The 27,305-nt window shown below is 39.4% G+C and overlaps 1 protein-coding gene across 2 annotated transcripts in view; it reads right to left on the bottom strand.

Annotated features, from left to right (window-relative positions):
- Positions 1–2,588: 2,588 nt before the first annotated feature.
- DHX57 (DEAH (Asp-Glu-Ala-Asp/His) box polypeptide 57) overlaps positions 2,589–27,305 on the bottom strand; it is a 59,997-nt gene continuing 35,280 nt past the window's right edge. For both annotated transcript variants that reach the window (XM_010855576.1, XM_010855577.1), the window contains exons 13-24: positions 26,473–26,589; positions 22,215–22,311; positions 20,990–21,163; positions 20,210–20,410; positions 18,791–19,067; positions 14,791–14,886; positions 14,622–14,705; positions 12,031–12,168; positions 11,315–11,389; positions 9,343–9,477; positions 4,873–5,073; positions 2,589–3,279 (exon numbers count right to left, since the gene is read on the bottom strand). In XM_010855576.1, coding sequence (XP_010853878.1) covers positions 3,136–3,279; positions 4,873–5,073; positions 9,343–9,477; positions 11,315–11,389; positions 12,031–12,168; positions 14,622–14,705; positions 14,791–14,886; positions 18,791–19,067; positions 20,210–20,410; positions 20,990–21,163; positions 22,215–22,311; positions 26,473–26,589 — 1,739 coding nt within the window. In that variant the 3' untranslated portion in view covers positions 2,589–3,135. The remainder of the gene's footprint in view (positions 3,280–4,872; positions 5,074–9,342; positions 9,478–11,314; positions 11,390–12,030; positions 12,169–14,621; positions 14,706–14,790; positions 14,887–18,790; positions 19,068–20,209; positions 20,411–20,989; positions 21,164–22,214; positions 22,312–26,472; positions 26,590–27,305) is intronic.

Here is a 27,305-nt window from a genome sequence, read left to right as displayed (position 1 = left end):
TAAGGCACTCTGTACCATGGAACTCAAATATTGACTGACACAGATTCACAATCAAGCTCTAATTTCTGAAAACAATATAGCTCACTTTGTACATATTAAGCAGATTTCTCCCTGCATTTGGGGGAAAATAAACCCTAGGAATTATGCTTATTTCTAGCATGATTTAGGAGGAAAGAGGCAGCCTCTGCCTAGGCTTGTTCAGGCATAATATGGCTGTGTGACCATACTCTCCTGTCCCTGGGAACCCCCAGGAATCCATTATTTATGTAGCAAGTGAGTGACACCCACAAGACACCCTCAGAGTGTGAAGCCCAAGCTCACCAGCTCTCAGTCCAGCAACTGAGACCACAACAGAGTGCTGTCCCCTGAGAGCCAGCCTGGGCTGCATCTGAAAACCACCCCTCAGTCCCAATTTGCTTACATTTGCTGTATTTTAATTTTACAAAGTACTTTTGTTCCTGACTAGGGTTCTTGGCCTCCTTAATCAGTAGAAGTTGACAAAAGGCCAGACTTGGGCGAGGCTTTGCAGGGCTCCTACTGCAGCAGGCGGTAACAGAAACAAGTGGGCTCCCTTGGTCACTCCCTGAGGAGGGGAGCACTGGTTCCTTAAACAGGGCGAGGGCAGGGGTGGATGCAGGGGTTAGGCCAGAGGGATGGCGAAGGTGGTCTGCCCACACCCTTGGCAGTGCTGTGTGGGTTTTTGCTCTTTTTGCATCTTGTTCATAAGTTGCCCCACTGCCCATTTAGGCAGTTTTTAGTCCCTTACATATATATTTTTTTGTTACTTTGTTGCTCCAGGAGACGTTTGCCCAGGTACAAGCACTGCAGCAAAGAGCCCCAGACCCCAGCCTATCTCACTTTCATAGGCATTATTTTATGACAACCTCTCAGGGACACATTCACACCACTGCCTAGAAATAGAAAAAATTTTCATGCCTACAGATCCACAGTCTGCATGCTTTGATATAGTAAACTGCTCAGATAACAGAATGGGGAGGATAAAGACTAAAGTTCATTACTTCTCAGGGAGTTTGAGTTGTAACATTTAGATATGGAACTCCAGAAGGAAGAAGACAAAGCTAATGTTTTATCAACCTGACCACCTCCCTAAGTGTTGAGCTATTTTCATTTCCTGAGAACTTCCCAGTTACATATTGGACAAAACAGCAGTGTGGGCTAATTCTGTAGCGAGAACTTCATTTAATATTGTTCCCTAACTAGATTCCTGTAAAATGAGTATTTGGGAAATCATTTACAGACTTCTCCATAAAATTAACGTTAAAAGCTGACCATCTTACTGGTGCTTGGAAATCCAGTTTCACCTTGAAATACTACTGCTTTCTGACTTGAATCACAAATAAAGAATCCAATTTCATTTATTTCAAAATTACAATGATGAGCTTAAGAAATTTAGTTTGGGGTGAGGATTTTCTTATAATGCCTTCAGTCAAGGCTTTCCAAACTTTTTCAGTCTGGCACATCTAGAGATTGATAGGATTTATGTTTTTTTTTTTTTTTTTAATTGATATACTTAATTTAAAATATTTCAAAGGTACAGCAAAGTGATTCAGTTATACATATATTGAATATACTTTTTCATTCTTTTTCTTACAAGATATTGAATATAGTTCCCTGTGCCATACAGCAGTTCCTTGTTAACCTATTTTATACATAGTAGTATTTACATGTTAATCCCAAACTTTTAATTTCTTTCCCATCTCTCTACCTCCCACCCTGCCATACCCTTTGATAACCATAAGTTTTCTATGCCTGTGAATCTGTTTTGTAAGTAAGTTTGTTTGAATCACCTATTTTTTTTTAGATTATACGTAAGTGATATCATATATGCCAGGGGCCCCTAACCTTCGGGATTTAATGCCTGATGATCTAAGGTGGGGCTGATACGCTTGAATCATCCCCAAACCATTCTCCCCTACTCGAGTCCATGGAAAAACTGTCTTCCATCAAACTAGTCTCTAATGCCAAAAAGGTCGGGGACCACGGACATATGTGACCATTTGGACAGTCTAGGAGGTTTCCTGGAAACTTAAAATAATAGCTTGAAAGGTGAACATCCTTCACTGAGGTGCTTTTGTTGAGTTAGTGTGAATTCTGTCTGTAGTGGGAAACCGGTAGTAACTCTCTACCTGAGGGCTATACATACAAGAGTACGTCTTCCACTCATTTTTCTGGAATTCTTCTTGGACACTGAAAACTATCTAGCCAAGGTAAATGTATTCATATTTTTTTTTAAAAATGTGAGTGCCATATTAACCTAAGTGGTGACTGAAAATAAGCACTCTCATAGAAGGTATTTTTATGGCTATAAATCTGACACTAGCATGGCAACTTTCTCCATGAACCTGAACCATGCCAACTATGTTCTGAGAATACCATTAAAATTCCCCTTCAGGTAATGTGAAATGTGGCCCTTAGATCCGGGCGAGTTCAAAAGACAGAGTCAGACTCATAAATGGAAAACCCAAAAGAGAATGAAAACACCCAGGTTGTTCTGCTTTTAAGAATAAGAGTGTTACTGATAAAACCAGCTCACATTTTAATAACAAATAAGAACTCAACTTTTTTTAAGCTGAATTTTAATGAGTAAAAATAAACCCCTCACAAATGAAGTTTACATAATGACCTATGGCTGAAAATGAAGTTTTAATTTTTCTTGCTCACATGATTTTTTCCCTTCTGTTCTGATTTCTCTCAGTTGAGCTTTTATGACAGAAAAAAACAACTGGTATTTCTCCTCATGCCCCTCATCTCACTCTAATAAAAAGCAGGAGAAAAACAGAGATTAAAACCACTGTATTAAACGTTCACTTTTGTGTTATCAGATGAATTTCATTCATTCCAGGGCAGTCAGAGAGGAAAAAAAACAGGCAGGTTGGTTTTTAAGCTGTCTCACACTGACACTCCAAACTGTGCCAGGCAGGAGTGCCCACTGCTTGGTTAGCAACACTCAGTCTGGAAAACGTCCCTAAAGGCGTGTGTGGCTGCAGCTGACTCAGCAGAGCCTGCCCCGGCTCCTTCCCCAGCGGCCCCCACGCCGCAGCTGGGTGTCGAAGTGCCGCTATTGGTTCCCAGCTGAGCAAGCAGGGGAGGAGTGAGCACTCTCCGCGACAGTCTTCACTGTGTGGTGACAAGTTTCACAATCATGCTGATGATCCGTGACCCTCGAGGACAGGTGCACAGATCTATGCTTGGGTTTTTTATCTTATCCTGGAGGAGCTGGTCAAGTTCACAACGAAGTTCCTTTACTAATTCTGCCACCTAAAATGAAAGCTGCGATGTAAGCAGTGCTTGGACCACCAGGGGAGAAAAGGTGGTTAAAGGAAATTCTCCAGTTGTGATGACCATTGTTCTAGGTCTCTGCTATTAATTCCATGGGGGGAGAATGAAACACTTTTTTTTTTCTTCCCCCTAAAAGTGCTTCTAAAGTTTCTTGATGCAATTATAGGAACATACAGCTCTGAAGTGTACACTGGGGACCAAGATTAAATCCAGAAACAGCTTTTATGCAATGTTCTGCATTTTAAAGCTTGGCCAACTTTTACAATTAGCTCTGAGAGGAGAAGCAGGAAAATTGAGAATTAAAAATGGCGGACATTAAACCAAACAATCTCTCTAACTTTGGAATTTTTATGCTTTGGTTGGTGAGGAGGTGGGGTGGGAGACAGCACCACATTGCTCGTGCTGATGTAGTGGCACTGTGGACATCTGGCCAACACCTGTCTGGCTCTTCCTCCACTGTGTGGCAACCTTGGAGTAGACACTCTGATCTAATCGGCTCATGCCGTGCACCAGAGTGAATGGTTCAGGGGATCCAGGCCTTAGAGGCCATGACATTCTGCAGTGACAGGAACCGGTTTAGAAGAAGAGGTGTGCTTTCAGGAAAGCAGCGTTCTGTCTCCACTCGTGGGCCATGTGTGCTGCATGGACGTGCAGGAGCTACAGCCATCCTATACCAGGGGCCAGCCGGGCTTTTGTCGTTAAGCAGTTGAATCAAACCAACCCTGCCTGGCCCTCCTGACCTGTACTGTTCCATGTGGCTAATCTCATGACACATGAAATGTGCCTGGTCTTAACTGAGATATACTGTGACTATAAAATACACACCAGATTTTGAAGACTTAGTATGAAAAAGAATATAAAAATCTCAATTTTTTACACTGATTACATGATATAATTAAAACTTTTAAATGTTTTATGCTATATAAAATATATTAAAATTGTGCTATATAAAATACATTAAAATTAATTTCACCTATTTACTTTTTTTAAATGTGGCTACTAGAAAAATTCTTAGGTATGTGTCACGTATATTTTTCCTAGCAGTGCTGCTTTAGACTTTAAAAGGGAATTCACTGGTGTATTTTACTGTAATGTTTGAATTGGTGTTTCTGCCCCCTGCAATAGGAGATTAGAAGATTTCCAACAGATGCAAATATTAAAATTTTTTCTTGAATATATGCTCCCTTAAATGTTTTATAGAGACTCCATATACTGAATAATTTGAGACCTGAGAATAAAAACATTTAGACCCATTATCTTTTTTTAAAGGTGGCTGTAGAATCAGGGTAATTTTTACTTCTGCTCACCCATGTTTTCTTTGAATCTATATTTCTATAACAGAAAGCTCTAATACCTCACTCACAGCTTCTGTCCTTTCACACAACTGTCCTGGGCTTTCCCTCGCAGCGCACTTCTTCAGCTCTTACTACAGCTCCACCCCTGGCCTTACTTCAGCCTCAGTCTTGCTCAGTGTCCCCGGCACACGCATCATTCACTCTAAGGCAGCTCTGCTGTCCTTGTTCCCTGAAGGAATGCCCTGTATTTCATATTATCAGAGCCCCTATCCCTTACCTGATGGGAAGCAGCTGCAAAGCGGATCCAACCATCATCCAAGGAAACAACAAACTCTCCCTTTTGGAGCTGCACATTCACTTGGCCTCCTCCAAATAAGACCAGTGGGTACACAGACACCATGCTGCAGTCTCGGATGAACACGCGACTAGTTTTGATCTTCTCATGGTATACCAGGTAGGGACTGTCAAAGTGTCTGACCTGGAACATGACAGTGATGTCACTGGTGACATACACAGAATCCCACCAGTCCCAGGGACTTACCTGTTACCTGTCCAGTGACTCCCCAGATGACCTTCAGCCTGTACCTTCCCCTGAGCGCTAGCCTTGTACTTGCAGCTGCCTATTGGATGTCTGCACCTGGACAGCTAAGAAGTATCTTGGACTTATGTTCAAGGGAACTCTCTGTTTTCCTATGCTTGTCGGGTTCACTATCTCAGTAAGTGAGACTCCCATTCACCTAGCTGCTCAAGCCCCAAATTTAGAAGCATCCTTGATTGCTTTCTCTCCCTCACTCTATCATCACTAAGTCCTGATGGTTCTATTTTCAAAATACACAATGAACTCTCCACTTCTACAGCCACCACCTCGTGCAAACCATCCTCTCATACAGACCACTGCAGTGGCTTGCTGTGTACTTGCCCCTTTGCATCCTCAGTTTCTTTTCCATACAGTGGCCACAGTGATCTTTTAAAAACCAGTTAGGGCTCAAAACCCTCCAGAGATTTTCCAAGGATAAAATCTCAGATCCTTACTGTGGATTACAAGGTCCCACATGTCCTGATCCTTGCCTGCTTGTCCCAGCTCTTCTGTCACCGCCGCCCCTGACCTTCCCCCTCATTTGCACTGGCTGCCTTCTCCTTCTTGCGTTTGCTGGAACACACCAAATGTGCTTTCATCTCATGGTCTTTGCACTTATTTCCCCGGCTTGGAAGGTTTTCTTCTTAGATACCTGCATGACTCGCCCTTTACTTCATTTAGGACCTGTCCAGTTGTTTCTCCTCAGGGCTCTTCCCTTACCACACTATGTAAAACAGCCCCTCTTGAGGGGGGAGGGGTAAATCAGGAATGTGAGATTAATAGATACCACTGTATATAAAAGACAAGGACTTACTGTATAGCACAGGGAACTATAGTCAATATATGTAGTAACCTGTAACAGAAATGCATCTGAAGCTATATACCTGATTTACAACATTGTGTTAATTTCAACTATAGTTAAAAACCCTCTCCTGTCACTCTCAATCTCTTATGGTTTTACTTTCTAGCATCTGTTGTTCACCTGAGATTGTTTACTTATTTCTTGCCTATCTTCCCCTCTAGAATGTAAGCTCCCTGAGGGCAGAGACTGTGTCTCCCTAGCTCATCAGCTGTCCTCCATGGCCTACAATGGTGCCTGGCACAGACCGGGTGGCAGGTACTGACTGGATGCATGGATGACTTAGATTTACTGCAGAAATGCCATGGTAAACTCAGGAGAGGAGTGGAGATAACTTGGGCCCCTGGTTTCTAAGTACACATGCAGTGGAGAGGGCAGATGATCTCCTAGTCCTCAGGCCCTTCTGTGCTTAAGGAGATATTTTTCATGCTTTGTTGACACTCCATTCAGTAGTTCCAGGGGTTGACCAGCCCTCACACTTCAAACTCTCTTCATTCTCTTTTCCTCCATCTCTTTATCAAGATGAAGCTTTGTTGAACATCTGCCTTCATGCTGGCGACGCACTGTGCTAGACGTGCAGAATGTGGAAATGAATAAAATTCAATTCCTGTCTTCAGGAATTTCAAAAGTCTATGAATGAGACATACCATAAACCATAAAAGAATGTGATAAATGCAACAGTAGAAAAACACATACTATACAGTGGTGGAACAGGAGTAAGAAGCAACTTGGAGAGGAGCACTGGGCTTGAAGGATAAGTAGGAGCCTGCCGGGGAATGAGAATGCCACTCCAGGCACAGAGAACAGTGCGTCCTGTGTCATGGCACTGGGAGATATTGTCGGTAGTCTGGTGTGGCCTGGAGCATAAAGAATGACAGCTGGGGTGGGGGGACATGGTCTAAGAAGGGGATAGATGTGAAAGGTTATAGGAGAGTTTACAGCAGACTCCACGTACAAAGAGACTCCACAGACGAAGAGTTTTAAACAACGGCTGTATATTGTCACCCTGCTTATTTAACTTACATGCAGAGTACATCATGAGAAACGCTGGACTGGGAGAAACACAAGCTGGAATCAAGATTGCTGGGAGAAATATCAATAACCTCAGATATGCAGATGACACCACCCTTATGCCAGAAAGTGAAGAGGAACTCAAAAGCCTCTTGATGAAAGTGAAAGTGGAGAGTGAAAAAGTTGGCTTAAAGCTCAACATTCAGAAAACGAAGATCATGGCATCCGGTCCCATCACTTCATGGGAAATAGATGGGGCAACAGTGTCAGACTTTATTTTTCTGGGCTCCAAAATCACTTCAGATGGTGACTGCAGCCATGAAATTAAAGACGCTTACTCCTTGGAAGGAAAGTTATGACCAACCTAGATAGCACATTCAAAAGCAGAGACATTACTTTGCCAACAAAGGTTCGTCTAGTCAAGACTATGGTTTTTCCAGTGGTCATGTATGGATGTGAGAGTTGGACTGTGAAGAAGGCTGAGCGCCGAAGAATTGATGCTTTTGAACTGTGGTGTTGGAGAAGACTCTTGAGAGTCCCTTGGACTCCAAGGAGATCCAACCAGTCTATTCTGAAGGACATCAGCCCTGGGATTTCTTTGGAAGGAATGATGCTAAAGCTGAAACTCCAGTACTTTGGCCATCTCATGTGAAGAGTTGACTCATTGGAAAAGACTCTGATGCTGGGAGGGACTGGGGGCAGGAGGAGAAGGGGACAACAGAGGATGAGATGGCTGGATGGCATCACTGACTCGATGGACGTGAGTCTGGGTGAACTCCGGGAGCTGGTGATGGACAGGGAGGCCTGGCGTGCTGCGGTTCATGGGGTCGCAAAGAGTCAGACATGACTGAGCGACTGATCTGATCTGATCTGATGACATGAACAAAGGTGTGTTTTGTAAAGGTGGGCTTTCCTGGTGACTCAGACGGTAAAGAATCTGCCTGCAATGCAGCAGACCTGGGGTTCAAAAGACCCCTGGGGAAGGGAATGGTAGCCCTCTCCAGTATTCTTGCCTGGAGAATTCCATGGACAGAGGAGCCTGGTGGGCTAAGAGCCTGCGGTCCAAGAGGCCACAAAGAGGTGGACATGACTGAGCGACTAACACTCATGACACGATCAGAGATGTGCTTTGAAAAGGTGACTCTGGAAGCAGTAGTATAAAGGACTAGAGAGTGAGCACGGGACGTAAGATTAGTACTTCAGGCACGAGACAGATGTCTGGGTCTGAACTGAGGACATGGCAGCAGGGACAAGAGAAGTGGGCAAATCTGAGATATGTCAAAAAGGTGGAATTACTGGGACCTGGTGACCAATCAGATTAGCATCAGGAGAAAAGAAGCAGGGTTTCTGTGACTCCAGGGTTCTGATTTGGTTCCATTTCACCAAGACAGGGAACACAGAGCAGTGAATTCAGAGATAATGAGATTGGTTTTTCAGCTTTTGAGTTTGAGGCGACAAGAAGGCACCCAGATGGTGATTTCTAGCAAGAACTCAGAGAAGAAACCAAGCACGAGAGAGATCTGGAGTCTGTGTCAACATGTAGGTGGCAGTTGGTGTGCTCTGGTGGTTCAGGAAGATTAGGTGCCCTGCAGTAAGAACATAAGGACAGGGACAGAACCATGATTTCAGAGCAAGGGAGGAGAATCTAGTAAAGGAGCTAGAAGGGGATGATCAGGGAGACAGAAGTGATATTTCAGAAGCAAAAAACATTAAAGATAGTCTCAAGAGGTAGGGAGGTCAGCAGTGTCATATACTACATGAGTCAAGAATGATGAGAAGCTGGAAATTTGTTCCCAAGATTTGACAACTTGCAAGTTATTCACGACTTCTGATGAATTTAGTGGAGTGATGCGAGCAGAAGGCACCCAGCAAGAGGCTGAAGGAAGAGTGAGAGCTGAGAAGCCTGGATCAGAGAATAGGTCAAGGCCTCTTAAGGCACAGATAGAGGCAAAGGATTACATCACGACATTTTAAGTCACTTCTGCCAAGAAACAATTTTGTATCTGAAAGCAGGCTTAATAGTTCAATTTCCAGCACATCTGTGCTTATTCAACCTTCCCCAAGTCAGCACCTAAGGACAGCAAGTGACAGAACAAGGTTTGGGTGAATTAAGGGGCTGTTTCTCCCCCAGGACCTGCCACATGTAAAAACAGCTGACCCTTGAACAAAAAGGCTTTGAAGCATGTGGGTCCACTCAGATTTGGGTCTTTTCAGTAGCTAATACTACAGAACTACACCATCCGTGTTGGTTGAATCTGTGGGTGTGGAACCTGACTGTAAGTTTACCCAGCCATCCTGACCTGATAGTTCACCGATGAAGGGTGAATGTGTACGTATCCATCGTTCTTGGTGACAAACTTCAACTCATCTGATTTTGGCTGCATTCTGACAGCTCCGGTACTGGTCTTCTGAAATTTCCCCTCTGGGCTTTTCACCTAAATAATACATAGTTATGAGAAAAAAAATATATATGTACTTCCATTGTAGGGTATATCCCGACACAAAACCAATCTTGCTTGAATGCCTTTGCTGTGTCTTCCCTCTCTCTTAGTTTCCTTTTGAAAGCAGTATAAGCATGCTTGCTTTCTTTTTCTACCCATGAAGAAGGGTGGATATAAGTGCGGTAGTCCTGGGTGACTACACACACCAGCCACGATGGGGAGAAACCACGCTGATGTTTCAGCTGTGCACTGAGCATGGGGGACAGAGATCCTGCTGGCAACACTGGCCAGCAATCCGCTGACACTTCCAACGCCAGTCCAATACTTCCAAATGAATTTTTCAAAACAGTAAAAAAAAAAATTCTATGAATGAATACATTGTTTCACTTGGAACAACTGAAAAGCTTATGTGCACACCCCCATATTCACTGTAGAAAGTAACAGGACTGTGTAACACAGGGGACAGTATTCAGTATCTTCTAATAACCTATAATGGAAAATAGTCTGAAAAATATATATAACTGAATCACTGTTCTACACCTAAAACTAACACAATACTCTTAATCAACTATACTTCAGTAAAAAATATACATATACTAGGAAAAATCTCTTGTAATCTCATGATTAAGAAATAACAATATTTGAGAAACACTTTAGTTTTCTATTAGATTTTCATAATATAGAAATGGAGACAAACAAATGATATAAAATGTATACCAAAACTAACATAGGATCATTTTCTGTATTTTCCTAAAACATAATTCTAAATTAGCACCTCACTATAATGACATATAATAATTTAATCAATAAATTCCCTATTATTGGAGTTTAGACCATTCATTCTAGTGCTGTTGATAATTGCAAACGTTCTCCTAGCTGTATCTTTACATAAATATGCAATTATTTTCTCATAATAAATCCTCAGAAATGAAACTGCTATCTAGAAAGGGTGTATCAACTTACACTCTTACCAAGAGTAGAAACATTCATTAAAAAAAATTATCAAATCACAATCACCCAAAGTCCACAGTTTACGTTAGGGCTCACTTTTGTTGTTGTGTATTCCAAGGGTTTGGACAAGTGTGACACGTATCTATCATTATGGTATCATGCACAGTATTTTTACTGCCCTAAAAATCTTCTGTGTTAGGCTTATTCATCCTATCCAGCCCTGATTTTTTAATTGTCTCCATTGCTTTTATTTTAAAAAATCATTTGGAGAAGTTGCAAATGGTTTCAAAAGCATGCAAGCACTAAGCAAAACTAAGCCATAAATGAATCCACAGATGTCAACTGAGTATATAACAAAAAGTTAATGAGAAGTGCTTCAGTACTCTGACAAATTCACATTCTAAGTTTGACAGGGACGAGATGATCAAACCGCAAGTAAAAGTTCAACAAGTCCATTCAGGTATGGTTTCCAGAAGAGATCACAGATGTCCCATGGCAAAGCACTGACTTGATTTTGTTCTTATCTAATTTTAGTCCAGAGTAGAGGGCATAATGGGAGTTGTAGTAGAATCAGATTTCGACCTAACCCTAGGTTAGTTATGCACAGACGGGCTGACAGTGACATTTATGCCCATTTTGAGTTCTGGAGTGTCATGTCAGAAGGATTAAAAAGGCACCTTATTTTATATAATGAATGTGTTTTGAAGATTCTGTATCTAAACACATTTGGGGAACTGAAGGATTGGAAATATAAACTAAGTTTAAAAGGCTGTGTGTGTGTGTGTGTCTTTAGATGATTAATGTGAGTGTCTTAACTTACATCTCTTGGCTACAAATCAAACAAACAAGAAGTGGGAGGCCCAGGAAAACATTCTGTTACCTGCACTACATTTGGATACAGAGCAGCACACAGCATTGCTGATATCAACTTGGGGTTCTCAGCATTTGAGTTTGCCTGTGAGAGAAATACAGCATTAATCTTATAAATAATGTGGCTATTTCCATCCGTGCCTTGGAATTTACTATTATATTTCTTTTGACTTCTATCTTAAAATAATCTGAAAAATTATTTCTAAGAAAGCAATCTACTAGACTACATTCACACAGGACCCATTCCAAGAAGCCCATAATTACTTTCAAGATCTCTGCAAAGCAGTTATAAAGCCAGTGTTCCTAAGGATCAGTGGAGAGAAAGATTCTGGTTTGTGAGATGTTCCCAATTTCCAGAAAGTAACTGCACTGAGAGTGACATCAGGTTCATTTTGAATTGTTCTTCCTATAGTTAAATATAAAACTATCCTTGGTTTGGAAAAAGGCTGGTCTGATTAATAAGACTTTATTGGAAAGTCTGTTCTATCTCTGATGGACTCACCAAAAATCAATGTAAATAAAACAAACATAGCAAAAGCAACAAGAAACAGAAAAACCCTTGTTTTTATGAGTGTTAGTTGACATTTGTGGAAAGAAGGAAATCAAGAATGCCACTAACCTATTGTTCCTAGGGCTTAAGTGAAGAAGGCCTACAGATATTCCTCAGGTAATAGACTAAGTATATGGTCATTAAAGAGAAATAAGAGCTAACTGCACACACTTTACCTCTTCTCCTGTGGCATCCAATATACCATCTCCTCCTCCTTGGGCTCTTTTCTCAATTTCCCTTGCTCGGAGTCCCTCCTTAACAAAGCCTATGTCCGATAACAGTTCAGTGAACTGTCGTTTCAGGCTTGCCATTTCCTGAAAAAAGTGGGGAAAGTCTTGAAGCAGAGACACTGACACATCAAAGGCAAGAATGACTACAAAAATGAATTACTTCAGTGGACAGTGGACTCATGGGTTTACCAGACAAGTATGAAGAATATCTTGTCTGTTCATTCCCAGAGGGCAGTTTTCACTTATACAAACCAGCAGACAGAGTAAAACTGTTACATAGAAATTCACAAATTTCAGAAAACCCAAAGAGTATTTAATTGTTAATGATGTTTAAAAAAAAATTGACCAGATTTTGCACAGGTCTGATTTTTTCTGGCAACACTTACAGCCAGAAATGTAGCTTACTGTGTTTGGAACCCTAACTCAAGGTGCTGTGACCCTGTTCATTTTTCCTACTTCCTTTCTGCTGGGGTCCTTATAGTGCCTTCTCTGAGCTTAAAGTGGTTGGTGTCCTCTCTCAATGGATGCAGAATACCCACTTCAGAAACGTTCCCTTTCTCTTATCCTGTGGACTTGCTGGCTCACATTTTCCCCTGGGAATAGGAATACTATTAAGTGGTTTAGATTTACACACTCTTTCTGTAGCTGAGCACAAGTGTGAGAATGAAAAGCACAAACCTGTTTTTGGCTTCTGTTCAAATATTGGCTGTCTATCAGACAACACAGAAGCAGATGACGCCAATCAAAGGAATGGAAAGCTAAGCAATGGTACTCTGTCTCTGATGACAATTTAAGTGTTTTCTTGGACTGTCTCAAGTACAGATGGATAACATGGCAAAAATACAATGGGATTCAAATATCCAAGAGTTCTATTTCACGACAAGCTTTTATTGATATCTTATTAGAACTAATTCTACACTCTAAGCTGGAATTTAGTGAAAAGAAGTAATGGATGAACCTCATAGATCACTGAAAAATCTAAATACAGCCTAAAGAAAAGATTAAATCTAGTAAATATACATAAATATAATTTAAAATATATGTTTTACATTTAAAAGTCTTAAGGACTCAAGGAAATATTTATTATTGTGCTTTACATATAAAATACCTTTAGACCAGTGGTTCTCAACCCTTGCAACATATGAAAATGACTTGTTGAATTCACAACAAGGAGAATAAACAGATGCTCAGGCCCTACCCCTAGAGATCCAGATGTAACTGGCCTGGGGTGGAATTTGGGCATTTTGCATTTTTTTTTTAAGCTTCCTCAGGTGAATCTAATGTGTGGCCGTGATCGAAAATCACTACTTTTGTTATTCTTAGATTAAAGCCAGAGCCTCTATCTTCTCCAAATGTCTCTTTGTAGTACACCTAAAGGAAGAGTCAGACACGACTGAGCGACTTCACTTTCACTTTCCACTTTCATGCATTGGAGAAGGAAATGGCAACCCACTCCAGTGTTCTTGCCTGGAGAATCCCAGGGATGAGGGAGCCTGGTGGGCTGCCGTCTATGGGGTTGCACAGAGTCGGACACGACTGAAGCGACTTAGCAGCAGCAGCAAAGGCAGAGAAGAAGGAAGGCAAATACTGGGATGTTTTTGAGGTCTCTTACTTCACTGTCAATAAACAAACTCATTCATTCATGCATTCAATGAATTTTACTGGGCATCAACTATGTTCTAAGTAACTCTTCTAGGCAGTGGAGATATAGAACTGAAGAAAACATAAAATCTCTGCTCTGACGGTCCTTATGGCAAAGAGGTAACTAGCTGTCAGGTATGAACATTAGTTTTGTGTTCTATTCCAAAACATCATCTAATATGGAAAGAAAGTCCTTCCACCTCCCTAGCCTCAAAATTTGAGTGACATGGAGGCTCTATAAGTATATACACCATTATTACTCTGGTTATATTTCATGCCACTATGGAAAGGGGCCTAAAATATTGTCACAACAGAAGACAGAGCCCTGTCTATTATTACACAAAAGATAATAAACCTTTCTTGTGTACTCATTGACAGAGTAGCCTCTGATGGACAGAAGAATTAATAAAGAAAATATGGTTCACCATTTGTTCTTTGGTTTTAGGGAGAAAGTAAGGGGTTTGGGGATGGTCATTGATCCCTTTGAGACTCAATGAAAGCTTTGTTCTCTTTCTCCAGAATAGTGCACATATGTATAAGGGCGTGACTTTGCAAACAATTTCAGGGGGTTATGGATCCAGGTTAAGGATGTTTGGTATAATCACTGAAAAGAGTGACTTCTAGTAAGCAGTAATCTTCAGAATGGCTACATTCCTGTAGCCTCCACGTAAGTTAAACACAGATTCACTGAGAAGAGGAAAAACGGGTGAATTGAAAGGTTCAGCACAGAAGGCCTGATGTCATAGTTCAGGAGTCTGTTTTACACAGCTGGTGAAGCCAAGCATATTCCAAAAGTAGTATTTTCAATGTCAAGGTAGGACAAGCAAGATAAAGCTGCAGCACCCTCTGGTGCACTACTAAATGAATGGACACAAATCTCCACAGAAACAGCTCACCTGAAGAACTCTTCCTGACAAGAAGTTTTGTCTGCAGTAATTATAACTTGCACGCATACCTTCTTTCATACTTAGCTGCCATCCCTAAATTTTGGAGAAAACCAAAATGTTATTCTGTCTTTAGTGCCAACTCTGGTAATAAACCTCAGCTATTAGATTATATACTTACCTTATATGCTCGTAGAAGGGCCAGATAATCACTGTTTGCAAATGCAAATTCTAGCTTTTTCTGGTTAGCTTCTTCTTTTTTATCCCAGGGAGATACCTAAAGGAAGAAAGCCAGGTTTGAAGGACACATTTTATCCAAGGTTTCAAGTGGCATTTTGCTACTGCTGAAGTCAGATGCTTGGGAAGTGTGTTGTGTGGGTCAGAGTACAAAGTGGGTGACTGGTTAAAAGTAATTATGGTGGTTAAGTGCCAAGCCAACAGTCCTAATTGTCTGTGTGAGTCCGTCTGCCCACTCAAAATGACCTCTCTTGGGTCTTTTACTTTCTAGTGGCAAGATGTCAAAGAGCCACTCATTCTAAAAGCTACATCTAAAATCCAAGATTCTGTTAACTCTGTGATACCTTCATTTTACAGACTCTTTTTCATCTTTTATACTTAAGTCTCCCCTGTTTCTATACCCATAATTCATGCTTTTTCCTCTTAAAAATACAGGTTCTCCTTTTCCCTAGAAGTTAGTGACATTAGCTGAGAACTTAATTTTCACTGCCTTCTTTCACTGTAATATACACACGCATCAATACAGGTACACATGCATCAATACTAAAGGTACTCATGTATCGATACTGAAGGTACACATGTATCGATACAAGGTACACATGCATCAATACTAAAGGCACTAGCATGTTGCACTGAGGCCCTAGTATCACACTGACAGTCGATCTAAACCAACTATGGTGCTTCTTTCTAAATTTGTATACCTGCACACCTTTATAGCTAACACAGTAATATTAAAATTTTATTTATTTCTACTTGAAAATAAAATTTCTTCTGTTTTAGGAAGGCTAGTGGGGAAAGGATTACAGTTGGGAATTAATATTATGCTTACAGAACCCAGCAAAGGACAGGTGTTCAGTTTTGGCTAAGGGTGACACCAGTATTTCTAATGAACAATTTCTATATCCCAGTAAAAGAAAACAGCCAATGAGAGGTTATTTAATTATGTGAGAATAGGCAGTGGAGGTCTTGCTCACATCAATACTGACTGCTGCTGAGTAAGCTACATCACCTAGTCTGGTCCTTGGTTTTGTTATCTGCTGTTAAATGAAGGGGCTGAACTAAGATCTTTTTGTAGATCTGTGAATTTACAATTCCATGATGTATAACATTAAAATTGAAGAAAATTATTACATCTACCTATTCCCCTATCTATCTGAGATAAGCCCTGGTGAAAATAAAGGCAGAGTGACACTCTATTCAATAACAATAACAATAGTTCATTCTCAAGTCTACATGGAATACTTCTCAGGACAGAGCATATGCTTAGCCATAAAACAAAGATCATAATATGTTTTAAAGGACTAAAATAATACAAAGTATATTCTCTGACCACAACAGAATGAAATTAGAAGTCAGTAATAGGAAAAAATTGGGAAACTCATAGATGCATGGACATTAAACAACACATGCCTAAATAACCAATGAGTCATAGAAGAACTGAAAAGGGAAATTAGAAAATACTTGAAATGAATGAAAATGAAGACACAACATACCAAAACTTATGGGATGCAGCTAAAGCCGTCCGTAGAAAATTTATAGCTGTATATTTCTATATTAAAAAAGAAGAAAGATCTCAAATCAATAACCTAACCTTTCACTTTAAGACACTGGGAAATGAACTAAAACTGAAACAAATGGAAGAAAATAAATCACAGAAATTAGTAAAATAGAGAACAGAAAAACGGTAGGGAAAATCAATGAAATCAAAAGCCGGTTCTCGGAAAAGATCAACAAAATTGACAAACCTTTAGGCAAGCTGATCAAGAAAAAAAGAGAGAAGGCTCAAATTACTAGAATCAGAAATGAAGAGGGACATTACTACCAGGCTCTCAGAAATAAAAAGGACTATAAAATACTATGAATGTTTGTATGTTAATAAGTTAGGTAATTTAGCTGAAATGGACAAATTCCTAGAAAAATGCAAATGACTCAAAAAGAAACAGATAATCTGAATATACCTATAACAAGTAAAGAGGTTGAATTAATTATTAAAAAAACTAACCACAAAGAAAAGCCCAAGTGACTTCACCACTGAATTATATCAAGCATTTAAAGAATTAATTCCTCACAAAATCTTCAAAAAAAAAAAAAAAAGGTGGCAAGAACACTTTCCAAATTATTACGTGGCCAGTATTACTCTGATACCAAAGCCAGATAAAGACATCACAAGGAAGGAATACTACAGACCAGCATCTCTCATAAATGATATAAAAATCCTCAAAACACTAACAAAAAGAACAAAATTGGAGGACTCACACTTCCTGATTTCAAAACTTACTACAAAACTATTCGAGTTTTGTATTTTGAATTAAGACAGTGTGAAACTGGCATAAGTAAACATATAATTCAATGGAACAGAATTGAGAATCCAGAAATAAAACCATATATTTATGGTTAATTGATTTTTTATAAGATGCAAAGACCATCCAATGGGGAAAGAATAGCCTTTTCAACAAATGGTGACGGGACAGCTGGATAGTCACATGCAGAAGAATGAAGTTGGACTCTTTACATTACATACAAAAGCTAGCTCAAAATGGAGTGAAAACCATAATGTAAGAGCTAAAACTATAAAAACTTTTAAGAAAAAATATACAGATAAATTTTCATTACTTTGGATTTGGCAATGAATTCTTAACCATTACAGCAACAGTTTGAGCAACAAAAAACTAAATAAACTGGAATTCATAAAAATAAAAACTTGTATTTCAAAGAACAGATCAAGAAAGTAAAAAAGGCAAACCACAGCACAGGAGAAAACATTTGCACATCATATATCTGTTAAGGAACTTATATCCAGAATGTATAAAGAATGCTTACCTCAATAATAAAAGGACAAATAACCCAATTTAAAAATGGGCAAACTATCTGAAGACATTTCTTATCAGATATACAAATGGACAAGAAGAAAATGAAAAGATGTTTAATATCATTGGCCATTAGAGAAAAGATCAAAGACCACAAATTCACAGCATGTAGGATAGTTAAAAGAAAACTGTCAGATAATAGTAAGTGTTAGTAAGGATGTGGAGAAATTACAATCCTGATAAAATGCTGGTCAAGTGTAAAACGCAGCTACTCTAGAAGAGTCTGGAAGTTCCTCAGAAAGTTAAATAAACAGCTAGTATTTGACCAAATTATTTCACTCCTAGGTCTTACACCTAAGACAAATGAAAACATATGTTCACATAAAAACACGTACATGGAAGTTTATAGCCAAAGGTGGAAACAATCCCAAATGTCCTTCAAGTGCTGCACGGATAAACAAAATGTGGTACACCCACACAAAGGAATATTATTTGGCCATAAAAGGAATGAAGTACTGATATATACTATAACATAGATGAATCTTAAATGCATTATGCTAAGTGAAGAAGTTGATCACAAAACACTATATATTATTTCATTAATATGAAATGTCCAGAAGAGGCAAATCTATGAACACAGAAAGCCAGCTGGTGGTTGCCTGGGGATGGAGGAGATGGGGAGATTGGAGGGAAATAGGAGAGTGATAAATAAGTTTTTTATGAAGTGACAAAAACATTCTAAAACTGACTAGGGTGATGACTGCACGATACTAAAAACTACAGTGCACTTTAAATGGGTGAATTATATTTCAATAAAGCTGATAAAAATGTAGTCCAATGTATTATTGTTTTTTAAAATCATGCAGGGACACTTATTTTTTTATTTTACTATAATGGGCAAGTAAAGGAGATACAGAAAAAGCATATTTATAAATAAGCTGGATCTCTAGTTCTTAATCTACTTGGGGCATGGATTTCTTTGAAGATCTGATAAAAGTTTTAGACATTGTGCCTTGAAAGAGTCACATATAATACACTCAGAGGAAAAATTTTAAGGGGCTCACATAACCATGAAGCACCCCTATGGTACCCTTAGACACTTATGCACTCAAGCTGAGATGAATGCTGTTTACTTACAAAAGGAGACTTAAAAGCTAAACTGGCAGCAATGGTGAGAGCAGGATCCAAACAGCGGAAGATAGATCCAAAGAGCATTAGTTTGCCGATTCTCACATCTACAGGCAAAGAGGCCAAGTGATACCCTAGAGGGGTCAGTGTTTCGTCTGGAGTTAATGCTCCCAAGTCTCGTAATCGTATTTTTGAGGCACGGAGAGAATCAGCGTGTGGGGGTTCAATGAGCCGAGCGAACACAGACTGGAGATTGTGAGTGCTAAACATCTCTAAAATTTTAATTCTGAAACAAGAAAACAAAACAATTGTCAAGTTTATTTCTGGTGGGATGACACAAAGAAGTAAGCTTCTGCCATGAATGAATAATAATTTATAATTTCCCAAATATATGCTTTTATAAACCAAACAATGTCAATTTAAATAAATTAAAAAAAAAAAAAAACCTCTTATGTCCTGTACTTCTCCTACCAATAAATTGCAGAAACACTTTCAGATTCTGAAATTTACTGAGATTCAGAATATATTTCTCTCTATAAACTTCCAAAATACTTTTCTCTGTAACAGTGGATTCAAATCACAAAATAACACTGAAAGATCCACCTACTCTTTCCCACATCTGAAACTGCATAGCAATTGTTTATGAAATTAACGTGCATTGTGTCCTGCCTGTGGCAGCTCTTGAAAAGCTGTTTTTAAATTATGAATTTAGGTAATTTTCGAAAGAGAAAAATTTAATATGTAAAAAGCTTATTTTACTTACAATTCCTTTACATTTGTACTAATGTAATAGAAGGACCTCAAAATATACCAATTGGATAAAAGAAGAGCATAATATCTTTGTATAAGCAACTTTTTTCCTTTTGGGGTAACATTTTATGGGCATTCTCTCTCAAAATAATGACTTGGTCAAAGGGCATGGATAGCTTTAGAGTTCTTATATAATGCTATGCAAATTTTCAGAAAGGCTGAACCAAAGCTTTTCCAGCTTCAGTAACCTCAATTATTCATTCATTCGCTACATTCTATTTTATGATATTTGTTCTTGTTTGTTCACCAGGTAAATAATGGTGTTTCAAGTTGCTTTTGTTCACTTTGTTCTAACTGATAATGAGGGTGCAGATTTTCCCCTGTGATGATTTAATACTGGTGCTGCCCTAGCAGAAATTTCTTGGTAAGTTAGATTACTTTCTTGATTTATAAGTGTTATTCTTAAGCTCTATTTTAAGGCCATCCTCTGCAATGCAAGAAATCTTGATGTGAAGCAATATGGTAAAGGCAACACTGAAGAGCTCTTTGCAAACGAATGAGTTCATCCAAGTGCACGCTTGGCAAAACATCTTGTACTAAAAAAAGAAAACATGGAACGTAGGGTGAGAAACACTGGGACCTTTCAGAAGCAGGACACGAGCGAGGACCAACGTGTACCTCAGACAGAGCTGTTCCAATGGCACTCTTTGTATTTCTGGTAGCTGCTGCTTTAGAAGTTGGTGATTAAAGTGATGGCTGGTGAATAAATGGAAGCAGACCCCAGACGCTACACGACCTGCTCGACCTTTTCTTTGCAGGGCATTGGCTTGAGAGACAAAAGTATCCTCTAAACTTTCCATCCCTTTGCTGGCATCATATCTATAAAGTAAAAGAAAAGGTAAAAAGGAGTTACTTTATAAAAATGTGGCCAAGATTTTATTTGGTATGGACAGATCAGATGAACTGCTCTACTTCTGTTGAAGGACAGCGTCCCTGCGTGTTCTGGGATAGTTGAGTGCTAAGTGTTCATTTAAATGGCTTCTTTAGTATATACCACATTCAGGTTTTTTATTCAACTTAAAAAAAATAACGTCCCATTTAATTTTTTTAAATGGGACGTTTTGATATATGCACACTTCGTGAAATGATTACCAATCTTTTGGTAATTAACATATCCATCACCTCCCATACCAATTCTTTTTACAAGTACATGTAAAGCATATGAATGAAAAAAGAAAAATAATTACTTCTAAGGTAAAATTTTAAACTTTCACCTCTGTTTGGGAGGGAATGTAAGATTCATGGCCCTAGCTATAGAAACACTCATATATCTACAGAGTTTGCATAAAGATTTTTCAAACAGTAATCTACGTAGCTTAATAGCATTAGCCTTTAACACCTGTGCTGCTCCAATTGCGGCATCTTTAGCCCCTCTTTTACATCACCAAAAGAGAATACCTCTTTTCTTTCATTTTCCCAGAATCAATGACATAGACAACATCATCGATGGTTATGGATGTCTCAGCAATATTGGTGGAAATTATAATCTTAGTTACACCCATAGGAGGTTTTACAAACACAGCCTGCTGCTCTTCACTGGATAAAGACGAGTGAAGTGGGTGAATAACACATCTAAAACAACAAAAAAACAAAAACATATTGAGTGTTCTAGCACAAAACACTGAAATCAGGTTATAACGGGTGGATTTCTATGAAAGCAATATGACTCCCAAAACGAGCAGCTTCTCTACAACCTGTCCTCAAGATCCAAGTCTTCTAAGTGAAAAGGCTTTTCCTGACCCTTACAAAGTACTTACTGAGTTCTATGAACTAAAAACCTTGCATCAACTTGGGAAAAACTGGAGTGTAATTCAGTAGTAAATAATTAATAAGAATAAATAGTTGATATTCTACAAGTAACCCAAGCCCAGCACACACTAACCAAACAAGAATTTTTTTTCCCTATGCTTAATTCCAGAGAGAGAGCGAGACAGTTGTGTATGCTAAGAAACTTCATTCTTCTATTTCTAGGGGGTGTTCATCTGTCAAATAGCTGTCCCCTTAGTTACGAAGATATACCCAGAGTTTTCTGCTATTGGAAGAGGAACCACTGAAAATCATTTTTTCTCAAAATGGTAGTATTTCTTTGTTGTTATTAACACTGGCTTCTTTAATCCCTGGTATTTGGCAACTGAAATAGCAGTTGACCACTGAACAATCCAGGGATTAGGGAAAGCCAATCCTCTGTGCAGTCAAAAACCCACATATAATTTATAATCAGTCCTTTATTACGCAGTTCCTCTGTACCTGTGGTTCTGCATCCATGGATTTAACCAACTACAGATCATGCAGTACTACAGTATCTACCATTGACAAAAAAATCCATGTATAAATGGACCTGTGCAGTTGAAACCCATACTGTTCCAGGGTTAACTGTACATGCAATTTTGCTGAGATACTATGCTAAGTGAAGAGAAACATTTTTATATAATGGAATAGAGATATGAGTTGACTTCCTGAAACAAACTGCTTTGTGTATTCCCAGCTGGCATAAACAAACATATTCTTGAGGAGTGACACCAGGATCTAAAGAGGGTGATGACAGTCAAAGAGATCTTTCTGGTAATTCCTTTTCACATATAACTGCAGTAGATAATTAAGAATATAAAAAACAATTACTTACCGATTACTACGTCTATTGTTGAAAAGAGAATTAGACTGGAGCTGTTCATACAGCATTTTGATTTCTGCTAGTCCCGGTAAAAATACAAGTATAGCACCTGGGTATATAAAAAGAGTTGGACCATAAAAAGGCTAAGCCCTGAAGAATCGACACTTCTGAACTGTGGTGCTGGGGAAGGCTCTTCAGAGTCCTTTGGAATGCAAGGAGATCAAACCAGTCAATCCTAAACGAAATCAACCCTGAACATTCACTGAAGGACTGATGCTAAAACTGAAACTCCAATAATTTGGCCACCTGATGAGAAGAGCCGACTCATTGGAAAAGAACCTGATGCTGGGAAATTTTGAAGGCAAAAGGAGATGGGAACAATAGAGCATGAGATGGTTAGGTGATTAGATAGCATCACAGACTCAATGGACATGAACTTGAGCAAACTCCAGAAGACAGTGAAGGACAGGGAAGCCTGGCTTGCTGCAGTCCATGGGGTTGCAAAGAGCCAGACACGACTTAGTGACTGAACAACAACGTATAAAAAGAATCAACCTGATAGATGCGAAAAAGAAAAACTATTATGGATTATAATTTTAAATGAAAATGTAATCTGAGACTTTTTCACCATCAATTTTCTCTTCTTTGTAAAGTGAAAGTCACTCAGTCATGTCCGACTCTTGTGACACCATGGACTGTAGCCAGCCAGGCTCCCCTGTCCATGGAATTTTCCAGGCAAGAATAATGGAGTGGGTTGCTATTTCCTACTCCATGTCTTTGTAAAGTCCCCGGGGAATTAAGTGGAAAACGAACTTGTAAAATATATTTTCTGACTTAATAACTAAAAAATGAATGAGGTATTTATCTTTCTAAAACAGAAAAAAATACGACGTGTAGAAAAATATAATGCCTTACATTACATAAGAATCATTAGCAAAGCTTTTTAAACATACTTCTTCAATGTACTGGCTCTGACATTCTCTTTCTATAGAAAGAGTCATCCTTCTAATCTTATAAGACAGGAAGACTCTTCTCTACATTACTAAGTAAAATCCATAAACATTTCACTGGAAATGAGAAAAAGGAGCTATAACTGGCCAACCAATCTGGTAATCTAAATTCAGATACATGTTGAAGAGGCCATACAGAAATTAACCATGCCATAAATATGTCTTATGGGTTTTAAAATTTTACATTGAAGATAATAAACAGTGATAACTGATTATAGTGTATTTCTGTGTTAAGAACAGTCACTCAGCAATAGACATGTTTTGTGCTTCATTCAGAGAGGAAACTGACACTCTTCAATAGCCCCTCCTTTAATCTCACAAATACTTATTGGGTACCTTTGTCAGCTCTGTGCTAGGTATAATGGAAGGTAGAACAAAGATCTACCTACAACGAACTCATGACCAATTATTTATCATGCTTATTCTCCCCACAAAATAAATAAGGAAACTAAATTATTACAAAAATTGAAGTGAGAAGGACAAAAGACATCTTTCAGTGTTCATTCTAATACTTCATAGTTTACAAAGAATGTTCATACGGATTATCTCCATTTGATCCTCATAACCACCTGTTAAGAAGAGTATTAGTACCCTTAAGGTGACCAAGTCACACAGTCAGGTAACAGAGCTTAATAGGAAGGGTGTGCGAACACAAATATGGGGTTTCTGGTACCAGATCTATGCTCTTTCCATTACATACCCCATGCTTCACTCTATTAAAGTAACACAAAATTTAAGAGTGGTAAAATAATCTATATGTAATGGGAAAAAACTGTATATTTCTATGTGCCTTTGATCTGCTCTGCACTCATGGCTTGGCCATCAGTATCAAGGTTATCTTTAATATTCACAATATGTCACCAACTGCCTAATCACTACATCAACTTTACTTTGAATTCAGATAACTTTCCAACATTTATTTTTGATTGCTATACTTTACTTTTTTCAATAATAGTCTTTTCCTTTGGGATGAAATAAGATATTTAATCCAGTGATAATGCATTAACCAACACTGGCTATTTGCCAAGAAGTGAGAAACAAGGCACGTCAATAATTCTGTGTGTTTCACATGTTTCTTTAGAAAATACCATTAATGATTAAAATCCAGGCAGAAGAGGGCAGTCACTAAACACTGTGTAAATGAAAAAGTTGGCTTAAAGCTCAACATTCAGAAAACGAAGATCATGGCATCTGGTCCCATCACTTCATGGGAAATAGATGGGGAAACAGTGGAAACAGTGTCAGACTTTATTTTTGGGGGCTCCAAAATCACTGCAGATGGTGACTGCAGCCATGAAATTAAAAGACGCTTACTCCTTGGAAGAAAAGTTATGACCAACCTAGAGAGCATATTGAAAAGCAGAGACATTACTTTGCCAGCAAAGGTCCATTTAGGCAAGGCTATGGTTTTTCCAGTGGTCATGTATGGATGTGAGAGTTGGACTGTGAAGAAAGCTGAGCACCAAAGAATTGATGCTTTTGAACTGTGGTGTTAGAGAAGACTCTTGAGAATCCCTTGGACTGCAGGAAATCCAACCAGTCCATTCTAAAGGAGATCAGCCCTGGGATTTCTTTGGAGGGAATGATGCTGAAGCTGAAATTCCAGTACTCTGGCCACCTCATGTGAAAAGTTGACTCATTTGAAAAGACTCTGATGCTGGGAGGGATTGGGGGCAGGAGGAGAAGGGGATGACAGAGGATGAGATAGCTGGATGGCATCACTGACTCGATGGACGTGAGTCTGGGTGAGCTCCAGGAGTTGGTGATGGACAGGGAGGCCTGGCGTGCTGCGATTCATGGGGTCGCAAAGAGTTGGACAGGACTGAGCGACTGAACTGAACTGATTCATTCTTAAAGAGTTTATATTCTACTAAAGGAGACCATTAGTAAGCAGAACTACAATTTTGGATAGTGTTAAAAGTACTATAATAAAAATGAAACCCATTTTTGGGTATTATGATAGATCGAGGGGAGAGACAACAGATAGGGTGGTCAGAGAAGACTTCTCTGAAGAGAAGACATTTGATGGAAACCTGACTGATGTGAAAGATCCAGTTATGAGATCTGGGGATTCATTCATCCTGGGGGTAAGGGGCTACAGATGAGGTAAGAGGGCCACTAAGAAGACAGTGAGCAAGGCAACAGTAGGGATTGCCCTGTGTTATTAACAGGAGGAGGAGGAGTAATAACAGTCATAATAATAATGATGATAAATAGACTAGCATAATTTTAATACTGTTAGGGGCAGTAGCTACTGGGCATTAATTATATACCAGGCACTGTGCTAAGTGTTTTATATATGGTTTCTTTTAATCCTCAAAATAGAGGATTTATTATTGTCTTTGTTTTACCATGGGGCTTCCCTGGTGGCGCAGAGGTTAAAGCATCTGCCTGCAATGTGGGAGACCTGGGTTCTATCCCTGGGTCAGGAAGATCCCCTGGAGAAGGAAATGGCAACCCACTCCAGTATTCTTGCCTGGAGAATCCCATGGACAGAAGAGTTTGATGGGCTAAAGTCCATGGGTCGCAAAGAGTTGGACACGACTGAGCGACTTTACTTTCACTTTCACTTACTTTTCTTTACCACAAGGAGCCTGAGGCATAGAAAAGATAGGGGCTTTATCATCCAAGGTTACAGAGTAGACAACAGGAAGTTTAACAAATTCTCCAAAGTCTGTTCTCTTGACCCCATGGTCCTGTGGTCTCCAACTGTCGAGTCTTCATGTGACTCAAACACTCATTACCAGATTCCCATTTAGCCAGGGACTCCCAGATGGTGCAGTGGTAAAGAATCTTCCTGCCAATGAAGGAGACGCAAGAGATGTGGGTTTGATCCCTTGGTTGGGAAGACCCCCTGGAGGAGGAAATGGCAACCCACTCCAGTATTCTTGCTGGGAAAATTCCACAGACAGAGGAGCCTGGTGGGCTTCAGTTCAGGGGTTGCAAAGAGTTAGACATGACTGAGCGACTGAGCAGGCACGCACAGAGGCAAATGAGTGTTGAATACGCAGACACCTAGGCTTCTTTTTAGCCTTCTTCCTTTTGGATTTCGTATTGTTAATGTCCTTTTACTCAAGTGGGTAAAAGGTAAAATTTCCCCCTGAAAAATCTAATAAGGAACTTTACAACAACTGGGGACGGAAAGGTGAAGAAAACTGGGGTGAGGGCTCCAGGAAGACAGGTTGTCCCCACAAACCCCCATGTCAGGAAGGAGGGTCCCTGCCCTTGGCCGGCTCACGCTTAAGACAAACAACAGTTACCTGGAGGGTAGGAGTGCTTTCCGTCCACAATCCACTCTAACAAGGCCTCGATTAATTCAAGATTAACCTTTTCAAAATCCATAACGGACATTGTTTTGATGACTGATTTGCTAACTCCTGCAAGAAAGGTAAAAATAATAAAGATATTAATAGTTTCATGCCTTATTGAAGAAAACATGCCTGGGAACTAGGTGTATCTTGATTTAATAACACAGATGATGCACTGAAATGAACTTTTTTCCTTCAGTCTCTCAGAAAGTACAGGCTCACTAGAAGCACTTTGTTACCTGAAGAGCAGGCTCCTGGCCCTGCTTCAAAGGGCCAGAGAGGCAACTTTTTACTGTCTTCCTTCCTTCCCCTTTTATCTATCATGCATCTATTGACAGTTTAAGTTCTAGAAACAAGATTTAAAGTCAAATGTATTTCAGAAAACCCTTCCAGATTTAATCAAGTTGTGAGTCGTATCAGACAAAGTCCAGCTAACAGTAATTGTAAAAATCAAAGCACACAGACCACAGCTTTCAGCATCATTTTTACAACAGTGACTTTTAACTTTTAGATTCCTTTGAGAAAATCATAAAAGTTACAAATCTTCCCTGAAAAATACATGTGATTTTAATGGCTTCACCAACACCGCTGAAGTCTACCCACAGACCTCAGGTTAAGGGTCTACAATCTCCTTCTAATTCATATGAGTCCTAGTAAAAGACATAGTTCCTTATGTTGTACTATAAGCCTCTTTTTGAAACTATAAGCTCTTTTTTAAAAACAAACAGCAGGGACTTCCCTTGTGGCCCAGTGGCTAAGACTCTGCGCTCCCAATGCACGGAGCC

Source organism: Bison bison, unplaced genomic scaffold (assembly GCF_000754665.1).
Source record: "Bison bison bison isolate TAMUID 2011002044 unplaced genomic scaffold, Bison_UMD1.0 scf7180017864366, whole genome shotgun sequence".
In the NCBI taxonomy this organism is placed as follows: Eukaryota; Metazoa; Chordata; class Mammalia; order Artiodactyla; family Bovidae; genus Bison; species Bison bison.
Note: the sequence above shows the minus strand (reverse complement) of the source record. Positions and strands in the feature narration are given on the sequence as shown.